The 19964-nt window shown below is 49.1% G+C and overlaps 1 protein-coding gene across 1 annotated transcript in view; it reads left to right on the top strand.

Moving 5' to 3' along the window:
• The window catches only part of LOC139265791 (solute carrier organic anion transporter family member 2A1-like), a 163372-nt gene that overhangs the window by 10350 nt on the left and 133058 nt on the right, over window positions 1–19964 (top strand). The window contains exon 3 of the mRNA XM_070883220.1: window positions 18049–18211. Within this exon, the coding sequence (XP_070739321.1) occupies window positions 18049–18211 (163 nt within the window). The remainder of the gene's footprint in view (window positions 1–18048; window positions 18212–19964) is intronic.

Below are 19964 nucleotides of genomic sequence, written 5' to 3'. Positions count from 1 at the left end.
CTCAGTGACTTGCTTCCCCTCCGCATGTCTGATGCTGCTCACTTCTGTTCTGTGTCAACTTGGCCTGCAAGAGAAAGGGAAGTGTGTCAGTGACTGTGATGCAATGTGTTCGGGTGATGTGCCTGTCATGGTTGACTAGTTGGCAGTGTGTGAGATATGGGTGTGCGATATTGATGTGAGGCTTGCAGCAATGGTAAGAGTGAGGTGAAGCTATGATTGTGAGGTGTGAGTCGTGATTGCTAGAGGTTGTTGGTAGGTGAGTGATGGGGGTGTAGTGCATTGAGCAGTGGCTGACGCTAGTGGTGCAGTTGGTGGGATGGGGCATTTGATGATGAATTCATTGACCGAGACCACTCGTGTGGGGTCATTACACTTCTGGCAGTGCTGGATACCGGTCCTCAGACCAGCACACATGGCACTGACGGCGGGAGCAATCTCCTCCCACTGCCTTCTGGCGTGCTGCCTAGAAGGCCTCCTTCCCCACGATGGGCAGAGGACCTGTCTTCTTCTGTGCAACACCAGGAGCAAGACCTTCCGTGCTACATCTGAGAATCTCCTTGCCCTCCCTTGTCCCTGTTGAGCCATGGCTACATGCAGAGTGACAATGAGGTGCTCCTGCAACAAAGCACCTCCCCTTTAAGTAGTGCAGAGAGCCTGGGCTAAATTTTATTGGCTAGTGTACTGCACTCAATATTGGCCCCCCTCTTCAGTGCTAGGCCAACCAGCAGTGCATTTAGCTTAGTGCTCCAATCATCTAGGCCATTTAGGATCGAGATGAGGAGAAACTTCTTCACTCAGAGGGCCCAAGCTTCCACACGAAAAAAAACGGGCGCCCCTCCGAGCTGGGCGCCCGTTTTTCGCGCCTAAAACGGCGCCTAAAAAAAACCTCGCGATTCTCGAGCGCTTTGCAGCTCCTTGTCTGCCTGGCACGGCGCTCAGGGGGAGGAGCCTACACTCGTGCCGATTTTGTAAGTGGGAGGGGGCGGGTACTATTTAAATTAGTTTTTTTCCTGCCGGCAACGCTGCGCGTGCGCGTTGGAGCGTTCGCGCATGCTCAGTGTGAAAAAAAACATTGGCACTCGGCCATTTTTGTAGTTCTTTATAGCTGTTTAGTTTTTGAACATTTTTTTATAAAAGTACATTGCCATCAGCACATCAGCACTGAGGCTTCTTGTAGCAGTGAGAAGGGTGCAGGAAGCCTCAGAAAGTTGAGCCAGCCGTTTCCCGACGACCTCCCCCTTTTGCCGTCGGGAAATGGCTCTTCAATTTTTGAGGCTTCCTGCAGCCTTCTCTCTTCCCCTCCCCGCGTTCGGTTGGCTCCCTCCCTCGCGTTCGGTCGGCTCCCTCCCTCCCTCCCGCCCGCGTTCGGTAACGGCTGCCTCATTTTGTGACACTTGCTGCAGCATTCTTCCTGGCTGAAGCACTTTCACACAGGTAGGAAGATGGTTTATTTAATCTTTTCTTTGCTTATAAATGTTTATTCACGTTGGATTTATTTGTATAATAATTGCATAAATATAAATAAGGATTTATTGTAGAATTTAATGAGTTCCCCTCCTCCCCCCCACCTCGTTCTGGACACCTGATTTGTAATCTGCGCCTGATTTTTTAATGTGTAGAACAGGTTTTTTCAGTTCTACAAAAATCTTCACTTGCTCCATTCTACTTTAGTTTGGAGTACATTTTCACTGTGGAAACTTTCAAATCAGGCGTCAGTGGCCGGACACGCCCCCTTTTGAAGAAAAAATTCTGTTCCAAACTAGAACTGTTCTACCTGACTAGAACTGCAGAAAAAAAAATGTGGAGAATTGCGATTTCTAAAATAGTCCGTTCTCCACCAGTTGCTCCTAAAAATCAGACGCAAATCATTTGGAAACTTGGGCCCAGAGAGTTGTGAACCTGTGGAATTCTCTACCACAGAAAGTTGTTGAGGCCAGTTCGTTAGATATATTCAAAAGAGATTTAGATGTGGCCCTTGCGGCTAAAGGGATCAAGGGGTATGGAGAGAAAGCAGGAATGGGGTACTGAAGTGCATGATCAGCCATGAACATATTGAATGGTTGTGCAGGTTCAAAGGGCCGGAAGGCCCACTCCTGCACCTATTTTCTACATTTCTGTTGTGTATCTATAAAGCATGCACTCCAATGTTCCGCCACCCCCTGAAGTCCCAAGGGATCCCAGCATCCCTTGGGAGCACTGTATATAAGCCGGACCCTAAGGCCTGTTACTCACTCCGGAGTGTCTTAATAAAGACTGAGGTCACTGTTTCTTTAACCTCACTGTGTGCAGTCTCATCTGAGTTAGGAACACAATAACTGGCGACGAGTACACGAATCCAACGCAAAGATGCAGTAAACTGTGGGCATTCTGGAGAAGTTCTCGGAGGGTGAGGACTGGGAAGCCTATGTTGAACGGCTAGACCAGTACTTTGTAGCCAACGAGCTGGACGGAGAAGGAAGCGCTGCAAAAAGGAGAGCGGTCCTCCTCACGGTCTGCGGGGCACCGACCTACAGCCTCATGAAGAATCTTCTGGCTCCGGTGAAACCCATAGATAAGTCGTATGAGGAGCTGTGTACACTGGTTCGGGGGCATCGTAACCCGAGGGAGAGCATGCTGATGGCGAGTTATCGGTTCTATACGTACCAGCGATCTGGAAGGTCAGGAAGTGCCGAGCTACGTCGCCGAGCTAAGGCAACTTGCAGGACAATGAGTTTGATGACTACCTGGAGCAAATGCTCAGAGACTTTATTGTACTGGGCATTGGCCACGAGACCATCCAACGAAAACATTTGACTGTAGAGACACCGACCCTCAGTAAGGCCATTGCGATAGCACAGGTGTTTATGTCCAACAGTGATAACACCAAACAAATCTCTCAGCACACAAGTGCTAGCAATGTTCATAAATTAACTGGAACTGTGTTTGCGAGCAGAAATGTACAGGGCAGAAACCACGAGTCTGCAACTGCCAGCAGGCCTCAGGTGACCCAGATGACTGAGTCCACAACAAAGGATGAATGCAAGGCAATTCACACCTTGTTGGCGTTGTGGAGACTTCCATTCAGCCTATTCATGCCGCTTCAAAGGGTATGTTTGCAAGAGCTGTGGAACAATGGAGCACCGGCAACGAGCTTGCAGACGAGCTACAAGCTCTGCAAAACCTGCTAACTACCACAAAGCAATTTCTAGCCTCAGAGAGAGGAGGCAGATGCTGAAGTACTCGGGGTGCATACATTTTCGATGAAATGTTCACCTATAATGCTAAACGTAAAATTGAATGGCTTACCCGTAGCCATGGAACTGGCCACTGGAGTAAAAAGATGTTTGAGAGACTGTGGTGCAACAAGGTACTTAGACCAGCCCTGAGCCCCATCAACAGGAAACTGAGAACATACACCAAAGAGCTTATCACTGTCCTGGGCAGCGCCATATTCAAGATCACCCACCAGGGCACGGTGCACGAACTGCCACTCTGGATTGTTCCGGGCATTGGCCCCACACTGCTTGGAAGGAGCTGGCTGGGCAAAATCCGCTGGAACTGGGATGACATCCGAGCGCTATCACATGTCGATGAGGCCTCATGTACCCAGGTTCTTAACAAATTTCCTCCTTTTTGAGCCAGGCATTGGAAACTTTTCCAGGGCGAAGGTGCGGATCCCCTTGTTCCCAGAGGCACGACCCATTCACCACAAGGCACGAGCGGTACCTTACATGATGAGGGAGAGAGTGAAAATCGAGCTGGACAGGCTGCAAGGCGAGAGCATCATCTCCACAGTGGAATTCAGCGAGTGGGCCAGCCCGATTGTTCCAGTACTCAAAAGTGATGGCACGGTCAGGATTTGCGGCGATTATAAAGTAACTATTAATCGTTTCTTGCTGCAGGACCAATACCCGCTACCTAAGGCAGACGACCTATTTGCGATGCTGGCACGAGGCAAGACATTCACCAAGCTCGACCTGACCTCGGCCTGCATGACGCAGGAGCTGGAGGTGTCTTCCGAAGGGCCTCACCTGCATCAACACGCACAAGGGAGTGTTCATCTACAACAGATGCCCTTTTGGAATTCGGTCGGCTGCAGCGATCTTCCAAAGAAACATGGAGAGCCTACTCAAGTCGATAACATGCATGGTGGTTTTTCAGGACGACATGTTGGTCACGGGACGGGACACCGTCATGCCCCTACAAAACCTGGAGGAGGTCCTCTCGCGACTGGATCGCATAGGGCTGTGGCTGAAGAGGTCGAAATGTGTCTTCATGGCAACAGAAGTGGAGTATTTGGGGAGAAAGATCAAGGCGGACGGCATTCGGCTCACAGACGCCAAGACAGAGGCTATCAGGAACGCGCCCAGGCCACAGAATGTCATGGAGCTGCGGCCATTCCTGGGACTCCTCAACTATTTTAGTAACTTCCGACCGGGGTTAAGCACCCTCTTAGAGCCCCTACATGTGTTATTGCGTCAAGGTGAGAAATGGGTATGGGGAAAAAAAACAAGTAATTGCTTTTCAGAAAGCCAGAAACAGTTTATGCTCCAACAAGCTACTTGTATTGTATAACCCGTGTAAAAGACTCGTGCTAGCATGTGATGCGTCGTCTTACTACAACAATGCGTTGTGTAATACAACAAGCTAACGTTGTGGGGAAGTTGCAACCTGTCGCCTATGCTTCCAGGAGCTTGTCGAAGCCTGAGAGGGCCGACAGCATGATTGAGGAAGAGGCATTAGCGTGTGTGTGTGTGTGTTCGGAGTAAAGAAAATGCATCAGTACCTTTTTGGCCTCAAATTTGAGCTGGAAACCGATCACAAGCCTCTCATATCATTGTTCGCTGAAAACAAGGGTATAAATACTAATGCCTCAGCCTGCATACAAAGGTGGGCACTCGCGGTATAAAACTATACCATCCGCCACAGGCCAGGCACCGAGAACTGTATGGATGCTCTCTGTCGGCTACCATTGCCCACCACAGGGCTGGAAATGGTGCAGCCTGCAAACTTGTTGATGGTGGCGCAGCCCGCAGACTTGTTGATGGTCAGTGAAGCGTTTGAAAATGATAAATCTCCTGTCACGGCCCGCCAGGTTAGGACTTGGACCAGCCAAGATCCTCTGCTGTCCCGAATAAAAAACTGTACTGCATGGGAGCTGGGCCAGCATCCCCGTTGAAATGCAAGAGCTAATCAATCCATTCCAACGGCGAAAGGACGAGCTGTCCATTCAGGCAGACTGCCTGTTGTTGGATAACCGCGTAGTGCTACCCAAAAAGGGCAGGGAGACATTCATCTCGGATCTCCACAGCACACACCCGGGTATAGTAATGATGAAAGTGATAGCCAGATCCCACGTGTGGTGGCCCGGTATTGACTCTGACTTAGAGACCTGTGTACGGCAATGCAGCATGTGTGCTCAGTGGAGCAACGCGCCCAGAGAGGCACCACTAAGTTTGTGGTCCTGACCATGGTCGAGGATCCATGTCGACTATGCAGGCCCTTTTCTCGGTAATCTGTTCCTGGTGGTGGTGGATTATTTTTCAAAATGGATTGAATGTGAAATAATGTCGGGAAGCACCGCCACCGCCACCATTGAAAGCCTGAGGGCCATGTTTGCCACACATGGCCTGCCTGACATACTGGTCAGTGACAACACGCCTTGTTTCACCAGTGCCGAATTTAAAGAATTCATGACTCGCAATGGGATCAAACATGTCACCTCGGCCCCGTTCAAACCAGCCTCCAATGGGCAGGCAGAGCAGGCAGTACAAACCATTAAACAGAGCCTCAAACGAGTCACAGAAGGCTCACTCCAAACCCGCCTATCCCAAGTACTGCTCAGCTACCGCACGAGACCCCACTTGCTCAGAGGGGTGCCCCCGGCTGAGCTATTCATGGAAAGGACATTTAAAACCAGACTCTCGCTGGTTCCCCCCAACCTGCATGATCAGGTAGAGAGCAGGCAGCAGCAACAAAATGTAAACGATGGTCGCGCCACTGTGTCACGGGAAATTGATCTGAATGATCCTGTGTATGTGCTAAACTATGGATATGGTCCCAAGTGGATCGCGGGCACGGTGATAGCTAAAGAAGGGAATAGGGTGTTTGCAGTCAAACTAGACAATGGACAAATTTGCAGAAAGCACCTGGACCAAACGAGGCTGCGGTTCACAGACTGCCCTGAACAACCCACAGCAGATGTCACCTTTTTTGAGCCCACAACACACACCCAAAGGATCAACGACACCACGCCGGACCAGGAAATCAAACCCATCATACCCAACAGCCCAGCAAGGCCAGGCTCACCCAGCAGCCCTGCAGGGCCAACAACACGCCAGCCCAGCGAGGGCACAGCCAACACACCAGAACAGACATTTGTACCGAGGCGGTCCACCAGGGAAAGAAAGGCTCCCGACCGCCTCACCTTGTCAATAGTTTTCACTTTGGCTTTGCAGGGGAGTGATGTTGTGTAGCTGTAAAGCATGCACTCCCATGTTCCACCATCAGGGGCACATCCCTTGAAGTCCCAAGGGATCCCAGCATCCCTTGGGAGCACTGTATATAAGCCGGTCCCTAAGGCCTGTTGCTCATTCTGGAGTGTCTTAATAAAGATTGAGGTCACTGTTACTTTAACCTCCCTGTGTGCAGTCTCATCTGTGCTAGGAACACATCAGTTTCTATGTTTCTATGAGCAGGCAGCATGACTTTTGCTGCCTGCCACCACTTTAAACGGGCCCGTTTTCAGGCCTAGTCAAATTTCACCCCCTAGCTGTCATAGACTAGTTCTCATAGACTAGCTGTAGTTATTATAGATGAGCTGTCAGACAAATTCTCAGCGACTACTTCTCATTGCTTAGCTGTCAGATTAGACCTCGTAGACTAGTTAACCTGGACCAGTTGCCTGACTAGTTATCATAGACTAGATCATAGAATCCTAGAAATGTACAGCACGGAAGGGGGCCATTCAGCCCATTGTGTCCGAGCGGCCAACAAAGACCTATCCAGCCTAATCCCACTTTCCAGCTCTTGGTCCGTAGCCCTGTAGATTATAACACTTCAGGAGCACATCCAAGTACTTTATAAATGTGGTGAGGGTTTCTGCCTCCACCACCCTTTCAGGCAGTGAGCTCCAGACCCCCACCACCCTCTGGGTGAAGATATTTCCCCTCAAATCCCCTCCCCAATTACTTTAAATCTATGCCCCCCAAAATAAGCAGTTCCACAGTCACCGATACTAATTCTAGCTTGTTTTTTATTCCAGATTTGTTTAATTGAATTTAAATTCCCCAGCTGCAAGGGGAATTGAATTAGGTCCCACTGTTACATAACCACTATGCCACCATACCACTAAATAGGTAGGGACTGGCTGCGTCAAATGGCCTGTTTTTGAGTCCTATATAATCCTCGGTATCCTCCCAGTGCTGCTGTTTCAAAGGTGATTAGTTTTACAATCTGACCATGCTTCATGTTGAACAGTTCCTCTTTCATGCCAGCTGTTCCGGAGCGGGGGAGGCTAAAAGTCACTGAACAGAAAATAAGTCATTTTTTGTCAGAATATCCCTTGGAGGAACAGAGGTTATGACATGCTGTAATTGCAGAACAATATGAAGATGTGTGTAGGCTGACCTGTGTACATGGCCTGTGCAGTTGGAGCTTTGTAACTTGCGTGTGATTGTTGAAGCTTCACCACCAAATAAAGCCTAAAAAGCTGTGGCAGCTTGAGTGGTACAGAGTTATTGCCATCACATGTCTGCCATCTCAAATCATTGGGGGGAGTGAGACAATCATGGGGAATTGGTGTTTAACTAAATATTATCTTTCAGCATGCAGCTGTGTTGTTGCTCCGAAACATTCTGTGTGATTACTATAATGAGTCGGGTGATTGCGTTCCAAAAATATTGAACCAATTTCAGAACTCCCCCACTTTTCATCATTTCTAAGTATTCTCCATTAATTTAATACATCTACAGATCTGCCTGTATTTTAACATGTATTTTCTACATTGCAACAGTGACTAGACTCCAAAAGTACTTCATTGGCTGTAAAGCGCTTTGCGACGTCCAGGTGCTATATAAATGCAATTCTTCCTTTATAGTCATGAAGGAGCACAGTAAGCAAAGCTGAAGGACCTCAGCCAGCACATTGTTGCAAGTAGTCGTGTGTACATTCTGTACGTCACACTAACGGGCCCCGGCTTATCACTTTTAAGCCCGGATGTCCTTATGGTTTGAAAGCCCCGTAACCCTACTCGCCCAGCAGAAACCAGGGTGGTTTCTTCCCCCATTGACAGCGCCCCATCCCGTCACCAGTGATACTAACCTATCGTATTCTATAAGCAGCTCAGGTTCCCACATAAAGCAGGCAAGGGCCTGGTGCTTGTGTGCAGATCAGGGCCCCAATATGTCCATTGGATTGTGAGTTAACACAGGTAGGTGTGAGGAAACCATTGTGCCGTCCCTGCTGAGGGAGACTGCCGAGAAGGAAGAAAAAAACTTTCCCTTCCTGACGTACAGAATGTTAATGTAAGAATCACGACTACTTGTAACAATATGCTGGCTGAGGTCCTTCAGCTTTGCTTAGATGTTAAAATACAGGCAGATCTGTAGATGTATTAAATTCTTTCCTGAGACCAGAAGCAGGAGTGATGCTCCAGGCCCACAAGGCCAGATGTGGCCTCCCCCGCCGAACCCCTCATCTTCCCTCTCCCAGACCCTCCCATTTGCTCCTCACCTCCCTCACCTTCCCTCTCCCAGACCCTCCCATATCCCCCACCTTCCCTCTCCCAGACCCTCCCATATCCCCTTCACCTCCCCTCTCCCAGACCCTCCCATATCCCCTTCACCTCCCTCACCTTCCCTCACCCAAACCCTCCCATATCCCCCTCACCCCACTCACCTTCCCTCTCTCAGACCCTCCCATATCCCCCTCCCTTCCCTCAACTCCCTCACCTTCCCTCTCCCAGACCCTCCCATATCCCCCTCACCCTACTCACATTCCCTCTCCCAGATCTCCCATATCCCCCTGCCTTCCCTCAATTCCCTCACCTTCCCTCTCCCAGACCCTCCCATATCCCCCTCACCCCACTCACCTTCCCTCTCCCAGACCCTCCCATATCCCCCTCCCTTCCCTCAACTCCCTCACCTTCCCTCTCCCAGACCCTCCCATATCCTCTTCTCATCCCTCACCTTCCCTTGCCCAGACCCTCCCATATCCCCTTCACCCCACTCACCTTCCCTCTCCCAGACCCTCCCATATCCCCCTCCCCTGCCCGAAGCCCCCTCACCTTCCCTCTCCAAGACCCCCACCACCCTCTGGGTGAAGAACTTTCCCCTTAAATCTCTAAAACTTTTAGCAATTACTTTAAATCTATGCCCCCTGCTTATTGACCCCTCTACTAAGAGGAATAGGTCCTTTCTATGCAGGCCCCTCATAATTTTATACACCTCAATAAGGTCTCCCCTCAGCATCCTCTGTTCCAAAGAAAACAAACCCAGCCTTTCCACTGTTACCGCATAGCTAAAATTCTCCAGTCCAGTCAACATCCTGGTAAACCTCCTTTGTACCCTCTCTAGAAATCTGAATTATCAGCCTGAGTGCAACAATAAAACGAACTTCGAAAGTTTGAGACAGTTAGAATGTTTAATAGGAAGGAGCAAAATGGAATTCATTTGATAGGTTGACGCCTTTTGATAGTTTTGGAATTCTGGCCCCAAAATAAATGCAACTTTAATTCATTAAATATAATTGCTGGGGTTTATGTTTTTAGAACTGCTGCATAGGAAGTCCTGCAAACTTCAGTCTGTAATTTGAGTCAAAAGGACGGTGCCTTGTAGCAATCCAATGTGATTTAGTGCTGATATGTCCTTACTATACAGTATAAATGCACACGAGGCCCATGCTTGAGAGAAGGTCAGTCTGTGACCTGTCCTTTATTCCTCAGCACTCAAGTGCTGGAAGTGGGTGGAGCTTCCCCTTTTATATCTGAAGGTCCAGTTTAGGAGTGTCTCCCACAAGTTCACCACCTAGTGGTCAGTGTTCTCACAGTGTACAACTTGTTAGTTTATACATGGGTTATAATGCTGGTTGAATACATGACATCACCTTCCCGCCCAAAGTCTTATTGGGATCACAGGTTGAGTCTCTCTGGTGGTTTACGCTCTCTTGTAGAGCGCCTGAGTTGGGGCTCCGGTTGTTGGGCGCTGGCCTGAGTGTCTGCTGTTTGCGGTGCCTCAGGCCTGTCCGGACTGCCCACAGTGACTGGGCTCTCCTCCCTTTGGTTCCGGTGTTCGGTCACCTGTGGTGGAATGAACTCTACATCGTGTTCTTCCTCTGCTTCTTCTATGGGGTTGCTGAACCTCCTTTTTGTTTGATCCACGTGTTTGCGGCAGATTTGTCCATTGGTAAGTTTAACTACCAGAATCCTATTCCCCTCTTTTGCAATCACGGTGCCTGCGAGCCATTTGGGCCCTGCAGCGTAGTTGAGGACAAAGACAGGGTCATTGACATCAATACATCGCGCCCTCGTATTCCTGTCATGGTAGTCACATTGTGACTGGCGCCTGCTCTCGACAATTTCTTTCATGGTGGGGTGTATAAGGGAGCATCCTTTTCATTAGCAGCTCTGTGAGCGAGCGTGGTCGGGATCTGTAGGCCAAAAGGAAGCGGCTTTGTAGGAAATCCCCTTGGATTCTGAGCATCCCCTGTTTGATTATCTGCACTGCTCGCTCTGCCTGGCCGTTTGAGGCCGGCTTGAACGGTGCCGTTCTGACATGGTTAATTCCATTGCATGCCATGAAGTCCTGGAATTCAGGGCCATTGTCGCTGACCAAGATGTCCGGTAGATCATGGGCGGCGAACATTGCCTGTAAACATTCTACCGTGGTAGAGGATGTGCTTGAATTTAAAATGTCACACTCGATCCATTTGGAGAAGGCGTCTACTACAACCAAAAACATTTTTCCCATGAAAGGACCTGTGTAGTCCACATGGATGCATGACCAAGGCTTGGCAGGCCATGGCCAGGGGCTAAGGGGGGCTTCCCTGGGCGCATTGCCCAGCAGGGCACACGTGTTGAACCTGCGAACACAAAGTTCCAGATCTGCGTCTATCCCTGGCCACCAAATGTGTGACCTGGCAATTGCCTTCATCATGACAATGCCCGGGTGCTCATTGTGGAGTTCTCTGATGAGCACCTCTCTGCCCATCTGGGGCATGTCTACACGATTTCTCCACAGTAGGCAATCGGCCTGAATCGAGAGTTCATCCCTGCGCCTGTGAAATGGTTTAAATTCCTCAGGGCATGCCATGTACGTGGCTGCCCAGTCCCCATTCAGGACACATTTCTTGACGAGAGACAAAAGCGGGTCTCTATTTGTCCAGACTTTAATCTGACGGGCTGTCACGGGTGAGCCTTCGCTTCCGAAAGCTTCAACAGCCATGACCATCTCAGCACCATGCTCGGTAGCCCCCTCAGTGGTGGCTAGTGGGAGCCTGCTGAGTGCATCGGCGCAGTTTTCGGTGCCCGGTCTGTGCCGAATTGTATAGTCATAGGCGGCTAACGTGAGTGCCCACCTCTGTATGCAGGCCGATGCGTTTGCATTTATGGCCTTGTTGTCGGCCAAAAGGGACGTTAGGGGTTTGTGATCTGTCTCCAGCTCAAATTTCCTGCCAAAAAGGTACTGGTGCATTTTCTTTACCGCATATACACATGTGAGCACCTCCTTTTCTACCATCCCATAGCCGTAGCCCCTTTCTGCCTGGGCAGACATCTGGAGGCATAAGCTACCAGGTGTAACTGACCCTTGGCATTGACATGCTGCAACACACACCCGACACCATAGGACGACGCATCGCACGTTAACACAAGTTTCTTACATGGGTCATATAGCGTTAACAGATTGTTGGAACATAACAAATTGCGTGCTCTATTAAAAGCTCTTTCCTGGCTGTTCCCCCAGACCCATTCGTGACCTTTGCGAAGGAGCACGTGTAGCGGCTCTAGCAGAGTGCTCAATTTGGGAAGAAAGTTACCAAAATAGTTCAGGAGCCCCAGGAACGAACGCAGCTCCGTCGTGTTACAGGGTCTGGGTGCTCTCTGGATCGCTTCCGTCTTGGATGCAGTAGGTCTGATCCCATCTGCTGCTACCCTCATCCGCAGGAATTCTATCTCTGGAGCTAGGAAGACACACTTCGCCTTTTTCAGTCGCAGACCTACCCGGTCCAGTCTGCGTAGCACCTCCTGTGGAGGTGTTCTTTAGTATCGTAGCCCGTGATGAGGATGTCGTCCTGAAAAACCACCGTCCCTGGAATCGACTTGAGGAGGCTTTCCATATTTTGTTGGAAGATCGCAGCGGCCGAGCGAATCCCGAACGGACATCTGTTGTACTCAAACAACCCCTTGTGTGTCGTGATGGTGGTCAGCTTCTTCGACTCACTCGCCAGCTCCTGGGTCATGTAAGCTGAAGTCAGGTCCAATTTTGAAAAAGGTTTGCCACCGGATAGCGTCGCAAAGAGGTCCTCCGCTCTTGGTAGCGGTCTTGAAGTGACACCCGATTGATGGTGGCCTTGTAATCACCATATATCCTGACCGACTCATCCGCCTTGAGCACCGGCACAATCGGTGAATTCGACTGGCAAGATGATGCCTTCCCTCAGCAGGCGGTCCAATTCGCCTTCTATCTTTTCCCTCATCACATATGGCACCGCTCTGGCCTTGTGGTGTACTGGTCTGGCGTCCGGGTTTATGTGAATCACCACCTTGGCCCCCATGAAAGTGCCAATGCCGGGTTGAAATAACGAGTCAAATTTGTCCAGGATCTGTGAGCATGATACTCGCTCCACAGAGGAAATTGCATTGACATCGCCCCATTTCTAGTTCATGACAGCAAGCCAACTCCTCCCCAGTAGTGCGGGACCGTCCCCCGGGACAACCCAGAGTGGCAACCTGTTCTCCGAATCTTTGTGGGTCATGACTACCGTGGTGCTGCCTAGCACTGGAATATGTAAGTCCGTAACTGTGCGTCAATCGGCGATAATTTTAGCCTCCTGGCCTTGGACGCCCACAACTTTTCGAACTGTTTGATACCCATCAGAGACTGGCTGGCCCTCGTATCTAGCTCCATTGATACTGGGATGCCATTGAGGAGCACTTTCATCATTATCGGTGGCGTCCTGGTGTATGAACTGTATACGTGCTCCACATGAACTCGCTGAACTTCAGCTCCAGCGATTTTCCCCCAGTGTTCATTTCTGCAATTTCTGCAGGTATTTTGCTCATCTCTGCAAACTCCGGCTGAGTGTGTGCCTCCACACCTCCAACATGAGCTGTTGTTGGAAACAAAAGGTCCCTTGCCAGTCGATCGTCCCTGACTGCCCCTGTAACTGACCTTGAGTGCGCCATTGCAATGGTGTGAATCGCCGTTCAGCTTGCCATTGTCTCTGTCGAACTCCCCCTCTGGGTTCGACTACATGTTGGGGCATGCCCGACTGCCCTTGTCTGCCTGGAGAAATGTGTGCTGCTTTAACAAAGTTGAATCTCTGTCCCAACCATTCCTTAACACAGTACCTCTCGTCTGTTCTGCTAGTGACCATGCTCGCGTGGTTTAAATCCCAGTTTCTTGTCGCCATTGATACGTCCTTACTACACAGTATAAATGCACATGAGGCCCATGCTTGAGAGAAGGTCAGTCTGTGACCTGTCCTTTATTCCTCAGCACTCAAGTGCTAAAAGTGGGTGGAGCTTCCCCTTTTATACCTGAAGGTCCAGGTTAGAAGTGTCTCCCACAAGTTCACCACCCACTGGTCATTGTTCTCACAGTGTACAACTTAGGTCAGATTATACATGGGTTACAATGCTGGTTGAATACATGACAAGTGCCTGCTGTTTTATGTCGAACAAACCATGCTCTGAGATCCTGGCACAGTGTTGATCAGGCTGTCCAGACTTAAGGTGACTTTACACAAATGCTTTTCCTGGATTTGCAGTTTGTAAGGCAAGCACAATTCTTGGATTACAATCTGTAGATCTGCTGTGTTGGCCATTATGGTGAGATTTATACTGCAGTGATGCAGTGATGCAGTGATGTGCAACAATAAGATATTTCATTGTGCAATTTCATGTTTTTAGTAATTCTTAAGGCCACATGCTGTAATATGTTTGCACCAACAACTGCCTCACTGCCCATCTCCATTATGTAAATCAGGTAAGTATCTGGGAAGATACTGCACTGTGGCAAAATCACCCTGCTTCCGAAGGCCAGTGTTTGTGGACTTTTGGTATGTAGATGTTCCAAAAGCCTGTGCCATTTGAATAATGAGGGCTGCTAACTCCCCATTAAATGTGCATTTTAATGTTACTTTGCCAGCACACAGGGTATCCTGGATGTATTGGAGAAATTTCCACGACCTGCTATCCAAACCTGTAATACGATAGCATCAGAACTCTTGTTTTTACATCAAACTACGATCCGATTCAGAGCAACATTAGTGCCATTGGCAAAGTATCTTGCTTTTGTCTTGAAGCAATCTTTTCTGGAGGGAGTGGTGTCATGGCCACTCATGTGTGGTTGCAGTTCTCTGGCACTCAGGCAGAATAAGAGGACTTGAACGAAATTGGAAGTGGATCAAACATTGAAATATTCAGCAGCATGGCGCCAAATCTCATCGGGTTTTATTGCTGGGCAATGTAAACTCAGTTAGCATTTCTACTGGCTGGTGGCAAGATTGGAATAAAAATAAAATCTTGCATGTAAATCAGCCAGCGTATAAAAAAATAACATCTACTCCTAATATTAAACATAGAGATGTGAACTAGAATACTGGTTTTGAATCCAGCATGGACTGAAGGTGACCTTTCTCTGCTGTTAGACTTGATTTGAAATGAGGATAGGTGGGGGTTGTTTGCTTTAGAACAGAGGAAGCTGAGGGGAGAGTTAATTGAGGTATATAAAATTATGAGGGGCCTGGATAGAGTGGATAGGAAGGATCTATTTTCCTTAGCAGCGGGGTCAACAATCAGGGGGCATAAATTTAAAATAATTGGTAGAAGGTTTAGAGGGGATTTAAGGAGAATTTTTTTCACCCAGAGGGTTGTGGGTGTCTTGAACTCATTGCCTGAAAGGGTGGTAGAGGCAGAAACCCTCACCACATTTAAAAAGCGCTTGGATGTACACTTGAAGCATCGTAATCTTCAGGGCTACGGACCTAGAGCTGGAAAGTGGTATTTGGCTGGATAGCTCTTTGACGACTGTTGCGGACACGATGGGCTGAAATGGCTTCCTTCCGTGCTGTAAATTTCTATGATTCTATGATTCTATGAATTTGGACAGTCTTATCTCAGTTCCTGTTAGACCCGATGTGAAATAAATGTGGACAGTCATATCTCAGTTCCTGTTAGATCTGATGTGAATTGAATTTGTAAGGGCTGTTTTTCATTGTAATTTGACGTGGGTAGCAGTGTTCCACAGGGTTCTGTTTTGTAGCCACTCCTGTCTACATTTACAGATGCTACTAAAATAGGAGGTATATTTAATTCTTTAGAACACCAAAGGAATCTACAAAGGAATCTACAAAAAGACTGTGTAGAATGGGCCTATACTCTGGAGTTTAGAAGGAGAGGTGATCTCATTGAAACATTCTGAAGGTGATTGACAGGGTAATGCTGAAAGGTTGTTTCTCCTGGCTGGAGTGTCTAGAACTAGGGGTCTCAGGATAAGGGGAAGTCCATTTAAGACAGAGATGAGGAGGAATTTCTTCACTCAGAGGGTTGTGAATCTTTGGAATTCTCTGTCCCAGAGGGCTTGGATTCTGAGTCTCTGAATATATTCAAGGCTGAGATAGATAGATTTTTGGAGTCTAGGGAGATCAAGGGATATGGAGATCGGGCGGGAAAGTGGAGTTGAGGTCGATGATCAGCCATGAACCTATTGAATGGCAGAGCAGGCTCGATGGGCCATAGGGCCTACTCCTGCTCCTATTTCTTATGTTCTTAGAAACATACAAACATAGAAACATAGAAATTTACAGCACAGAAGGAGGCCATTTCGGCCCATCATGTCCACGCCGGCCGACAAAGAGCCGCACGGCCTTTGGTCAGCAGCCCTAAAGGTTACATATAAACCTATGGACAATGACGGAAGGCAAAGAACACCCAGCCCAACCAGTCCGCCTCACACAACTGCGACACCCCTTATACTGAAACATTCCACACTCCACCCCAACCGGAACCATGTGATCTCCTGGGAGAGGCAATATCTTATGGATATTGTTAAGATGGAGGAATGGGCTAAAAAGTGGCTGATGGAATTCACTTCTGGTAAGCGTGAGGTGATGCAATTTGATTTAAAAAAAATAACAGCCGTATTTATACTGTGAATGGAAGGCGGCTCGGGGCTGTGGAAGAGCAGAGAGATTAGGGGATACAGGTTCACGGGACATTGAAGCAGCCCCTTAGGTTGATAAAGCTGTGAGAAAAGCTAATGGTTTCGGTTTTATCTTGAGGTATAGAATATAAAAGCCCAGCATTAATGACCCGATATAAAAACTTAATGACAGAGTCGCCCCTTGAGTGCATGGATGAATCTCAGTTACTGTGGGTGCACAGATGGGAAATGAGCCCAATTCTGCGCGTACACATATGGCCGCACTTAGCGCTTTGAACAGATGAGGTGGCCAGATAAGTTGTATTGTGCACCAGGCGATTAGCACCAGATGTTGCAACGTCACAACCTCAAATTCATTCAACAGGTCCCGGCAGACAAGGCACCACCATGATGATGATGGTCTGAAGGAGCCTTACTAAGACCACCGTTAGGGGACTGCATGTACTATTCGGCTGTACACTATAGGAAACATATTAAGGCTTCAGAGAGGCTTCACCACATACTTACTAGAATGCTTTCTGGTATGAGGAAATACAGATACAAGATATATTTCAACAAGTGGCTTTTTTAAACTTAGAACAATGCAGATTATGGGGAGACATGGTTGAAGTATTTAAAATGAGGAAAGGATGGGACGAGGTAGAGAGAAGCAGACTGTTTCTAGTAGTTTTGGGGCCAAGAAGAGGAGTCCATTGATACAAGATGTGAGAGATTTCGAATACAGGACAGGAGAAACTTCTTCACACAGATAGCTGTGAGACTGTGGGATTCAGGGCCAGGGTTAGTGGCTCAGGCAGAAACTGTACTAACATTCATGATTAGATTACATAGTGGATGAAGGAAAGGGCGTTAAAAAGAAAGTAAGTATTGCATTTATATTGCGCCTTTTACGAACACCGGATATCTCAAGGCGCTTTGCAACCGATGGAGTACATTTAGAGTGTAGTCACCGTTATGATGTAGGAAACGCAGCAGCCAATTTGCACACAGCAAGCTCCCACAAACAGCACAGTGATAATGGGCAGTGATCCCACAGACCGCTCCCGGACACCGCTCCCGGACAATGCTCCCGGACAATGCTCCCGGACACCACTCCAGACACCGCTCCCGGACACCGCTCCCAGTCAGTGCTCCCGGACACCGCTCCCAGACACTGCTCCCGGATAGTGCTCCTGGACACTGCTCCAGGACATCGCTCCCAGTCAGTGCTCCCGGACAGTGCTCCCGGACACCGCTCCCGGACACCGCTCCCAGTCATTGCTCCTGGACACCGCACCCGGACAGTGCTGAAAGTATCAGACTAATCCTATGCTTTTCCTGGTAGATCATCCCATAATTGATCAAACATTAAACTGTTCAATAACTATTGTTAAATATGGTAACAGAGGATGCTAGAATCCAAGTAGAAGGGGTTTGCATGGATTGAGAGGGGTTATACCAATCTGGTACAAGGCCTGTTTCTATTGATGACATGAATGTCATTTTACTGTGCTGTTGGTTGCCGTTAAATCCGTGTCATGGTGCACAGCGGCCCAGATTATCACTCTGTGTGCAGATGTCCAGGGGCACTTAGCATGACATGTACTGTACAACAATTCATGCAGCCTTTATTCAATAATATCCTTTCACCATTAACTCTTGCCATGTGCTTTGTACAAATAAAATTTTCTGTTACAATTTTTTACAGATTGGGAACTCAGTGCTGATTATTTTTGTCAGTTATTTTGGAAGTCGAGTTCACCGACCGAGGCTGATTGGAATGGGTGGCCTGCTCCTTAGTTTTGGAGCCTTCCTGCTCGCCTTGCCCCATTTCATTGTTGAGCCCTACATATATTCCAAGGTGATAATCGGTAAGGCTACACAATGCAGGTTCGTTTTTCCTTTTCTTACCCATATGTATATGTAATAGAGACTGTCATTGGAAGGTGATTGTTGGTGCTGGGCATTAAGGTGAGTCACATCAGTGATGGGGAACAAAAATACCTTGACTTTCTGGCATTGCCGTTATCAAGTCCTTTCCAGGTCAGCTCCCGCTCTCCCAGGTCAGGTCCAGCTCTCCCAGGTCAGGTTCAACACTCGGAGGTCAGGTCCAGGATTCCAATGTCATGTCCCACTCTCCCAGGTCATGTCCAGCTCTCCCAGGTCAGGTCCAGTTCTCCCAGGTCAGGTCCAGTTCTCTCAGGTCAGGTCCAGTTCTCCCAGGTCAGGTTCAGCTCTCCCAGGTCAGGTTCAGCTCTCCCAGGTCATGTCCAGCTCTCCCAGGTCATGTCCAGCTCTCCCAGGTCATGTCCACCTCTCCCAGGTCAGGTCCAGTTCTCCCAGGTCAGGTTCAGCTCTCCCAGGTCAGATTCAGCACTCGGAGGTCAGGTCCAGCTCTCCCAGGTCAGGTCCAGCACTCGGAGGTCAGGTCCAGCTCTCCCAGGTCAGGTCCAGCTCTCCCAGGTCAGGTCCAGCTGTCCCAGGTCAGGTCCAGCACTCGGAGGTCATGTCCAGCACTCGGAGGTCATGTCCAGCTCTCCCAGGTCAGGTCCAGCACTCGGAGGTCATGTCCAGCACTCGGAGGTCATGTCCCCCTCTCCCAGGTCAGGTTCAGCACTCCCAGGTCAGGTTTAGCACTCCCAGGTCAGGTCCAGCTCTCCCAGGTCAGGTCCAGCTCTCCCCTGTCAGGTCCAGCACTCGGAGGTCAGGTCCAGCACTCCCAGGTCAGGTCGAGCTCTCCCAGGTCAGGTCCAGCTCTCCCAGGTCAGGTTCAACTCTCCCAGGTCAGGTTCAGCACTCCCAAGTCAGGTCCAGCTCTCCCAGCTCATGTCCAGCACTCGGAGGTCAGGTCCAGCTCTCCCAGGTCAGGTCCAGCTCTCCCAGGTCAGGTCCAGCTCTCCGAGGTCAGGTCCAGCTCTCTCAAGTCAGATCCAGCTCTCCCAGGACAAGTCCACTTCTTCTAGGTCAGGTCCAGCTCTCCCAGGTCAGGTCCAGCTCTCCCAGGTCAGGTCCAGCTCTCCCAGGTCAGGTCCAGCTCTCCCAGGTCAAGTCCAGCACTCAGAGGTCAGGTCCAGCCCCCCTCCCTGATGTTCAGCTGCAGGTCTATTAACAGCAGGTTGCTGCTGCTGCTGTTGGTCATATTGCTCTTTGTCCGAGGTCCAATCTAGGGCAGCAATAGCACCACTCATCCTGATGTGTCAGAAAACCTCTAAAGTGTAGAAAGTAATCTCTCAGCAAAAGTACTGTGAACAAACCCTTTCCCACCAGCAGGTAAGAAAGCAGCTGGAGTACTGAGTATTTATTGCGGTATTTCCCTGAGTTTGATTCAGCCCCTCAATTGGCACTGCGTTCTCAGTTTACTTTCACGGGTGAATTTCCGGAAGCCCGGGAACCCGTTGGTTGCACCGTTAAATTTGAAAGTCAGTTGAAATATTGCTGTAATAGAGCGTCTCTCCAGAGGGTAATGTGCACACACAGCCTACTGCGCCCGAGTTGAACAAGGATGTCGAGCCAGTTGCATTTTTCCCAGTTTTCACCCCCACCTGCACCCAAAGTCACGTGCTCCTCCGGGTTAAACGTTCACCCAGTGAGCGAGTGAGTGAGTGAGCCAGTATCTGGTTCAGC

This window comes from Pristiophorus japonicus, chromosome 6 (assembly GCF_044704955.1).
Source record: "Pristiophorus japonicus isolate sPriJap1 chromosome 6, sPriJap1.hap1, whole genome shotgun sequence".
Taxonomy (NCBI): domain Eukaryota; kingdom Metazoa; phylum Chordata; class Chondrichthyes; family Pristiophoridae; genus Pristiophorus; species Pristiophorus japonicus.
This window is presented reverse-complemented; position numbering and strand designations above follow the sequence as displayed.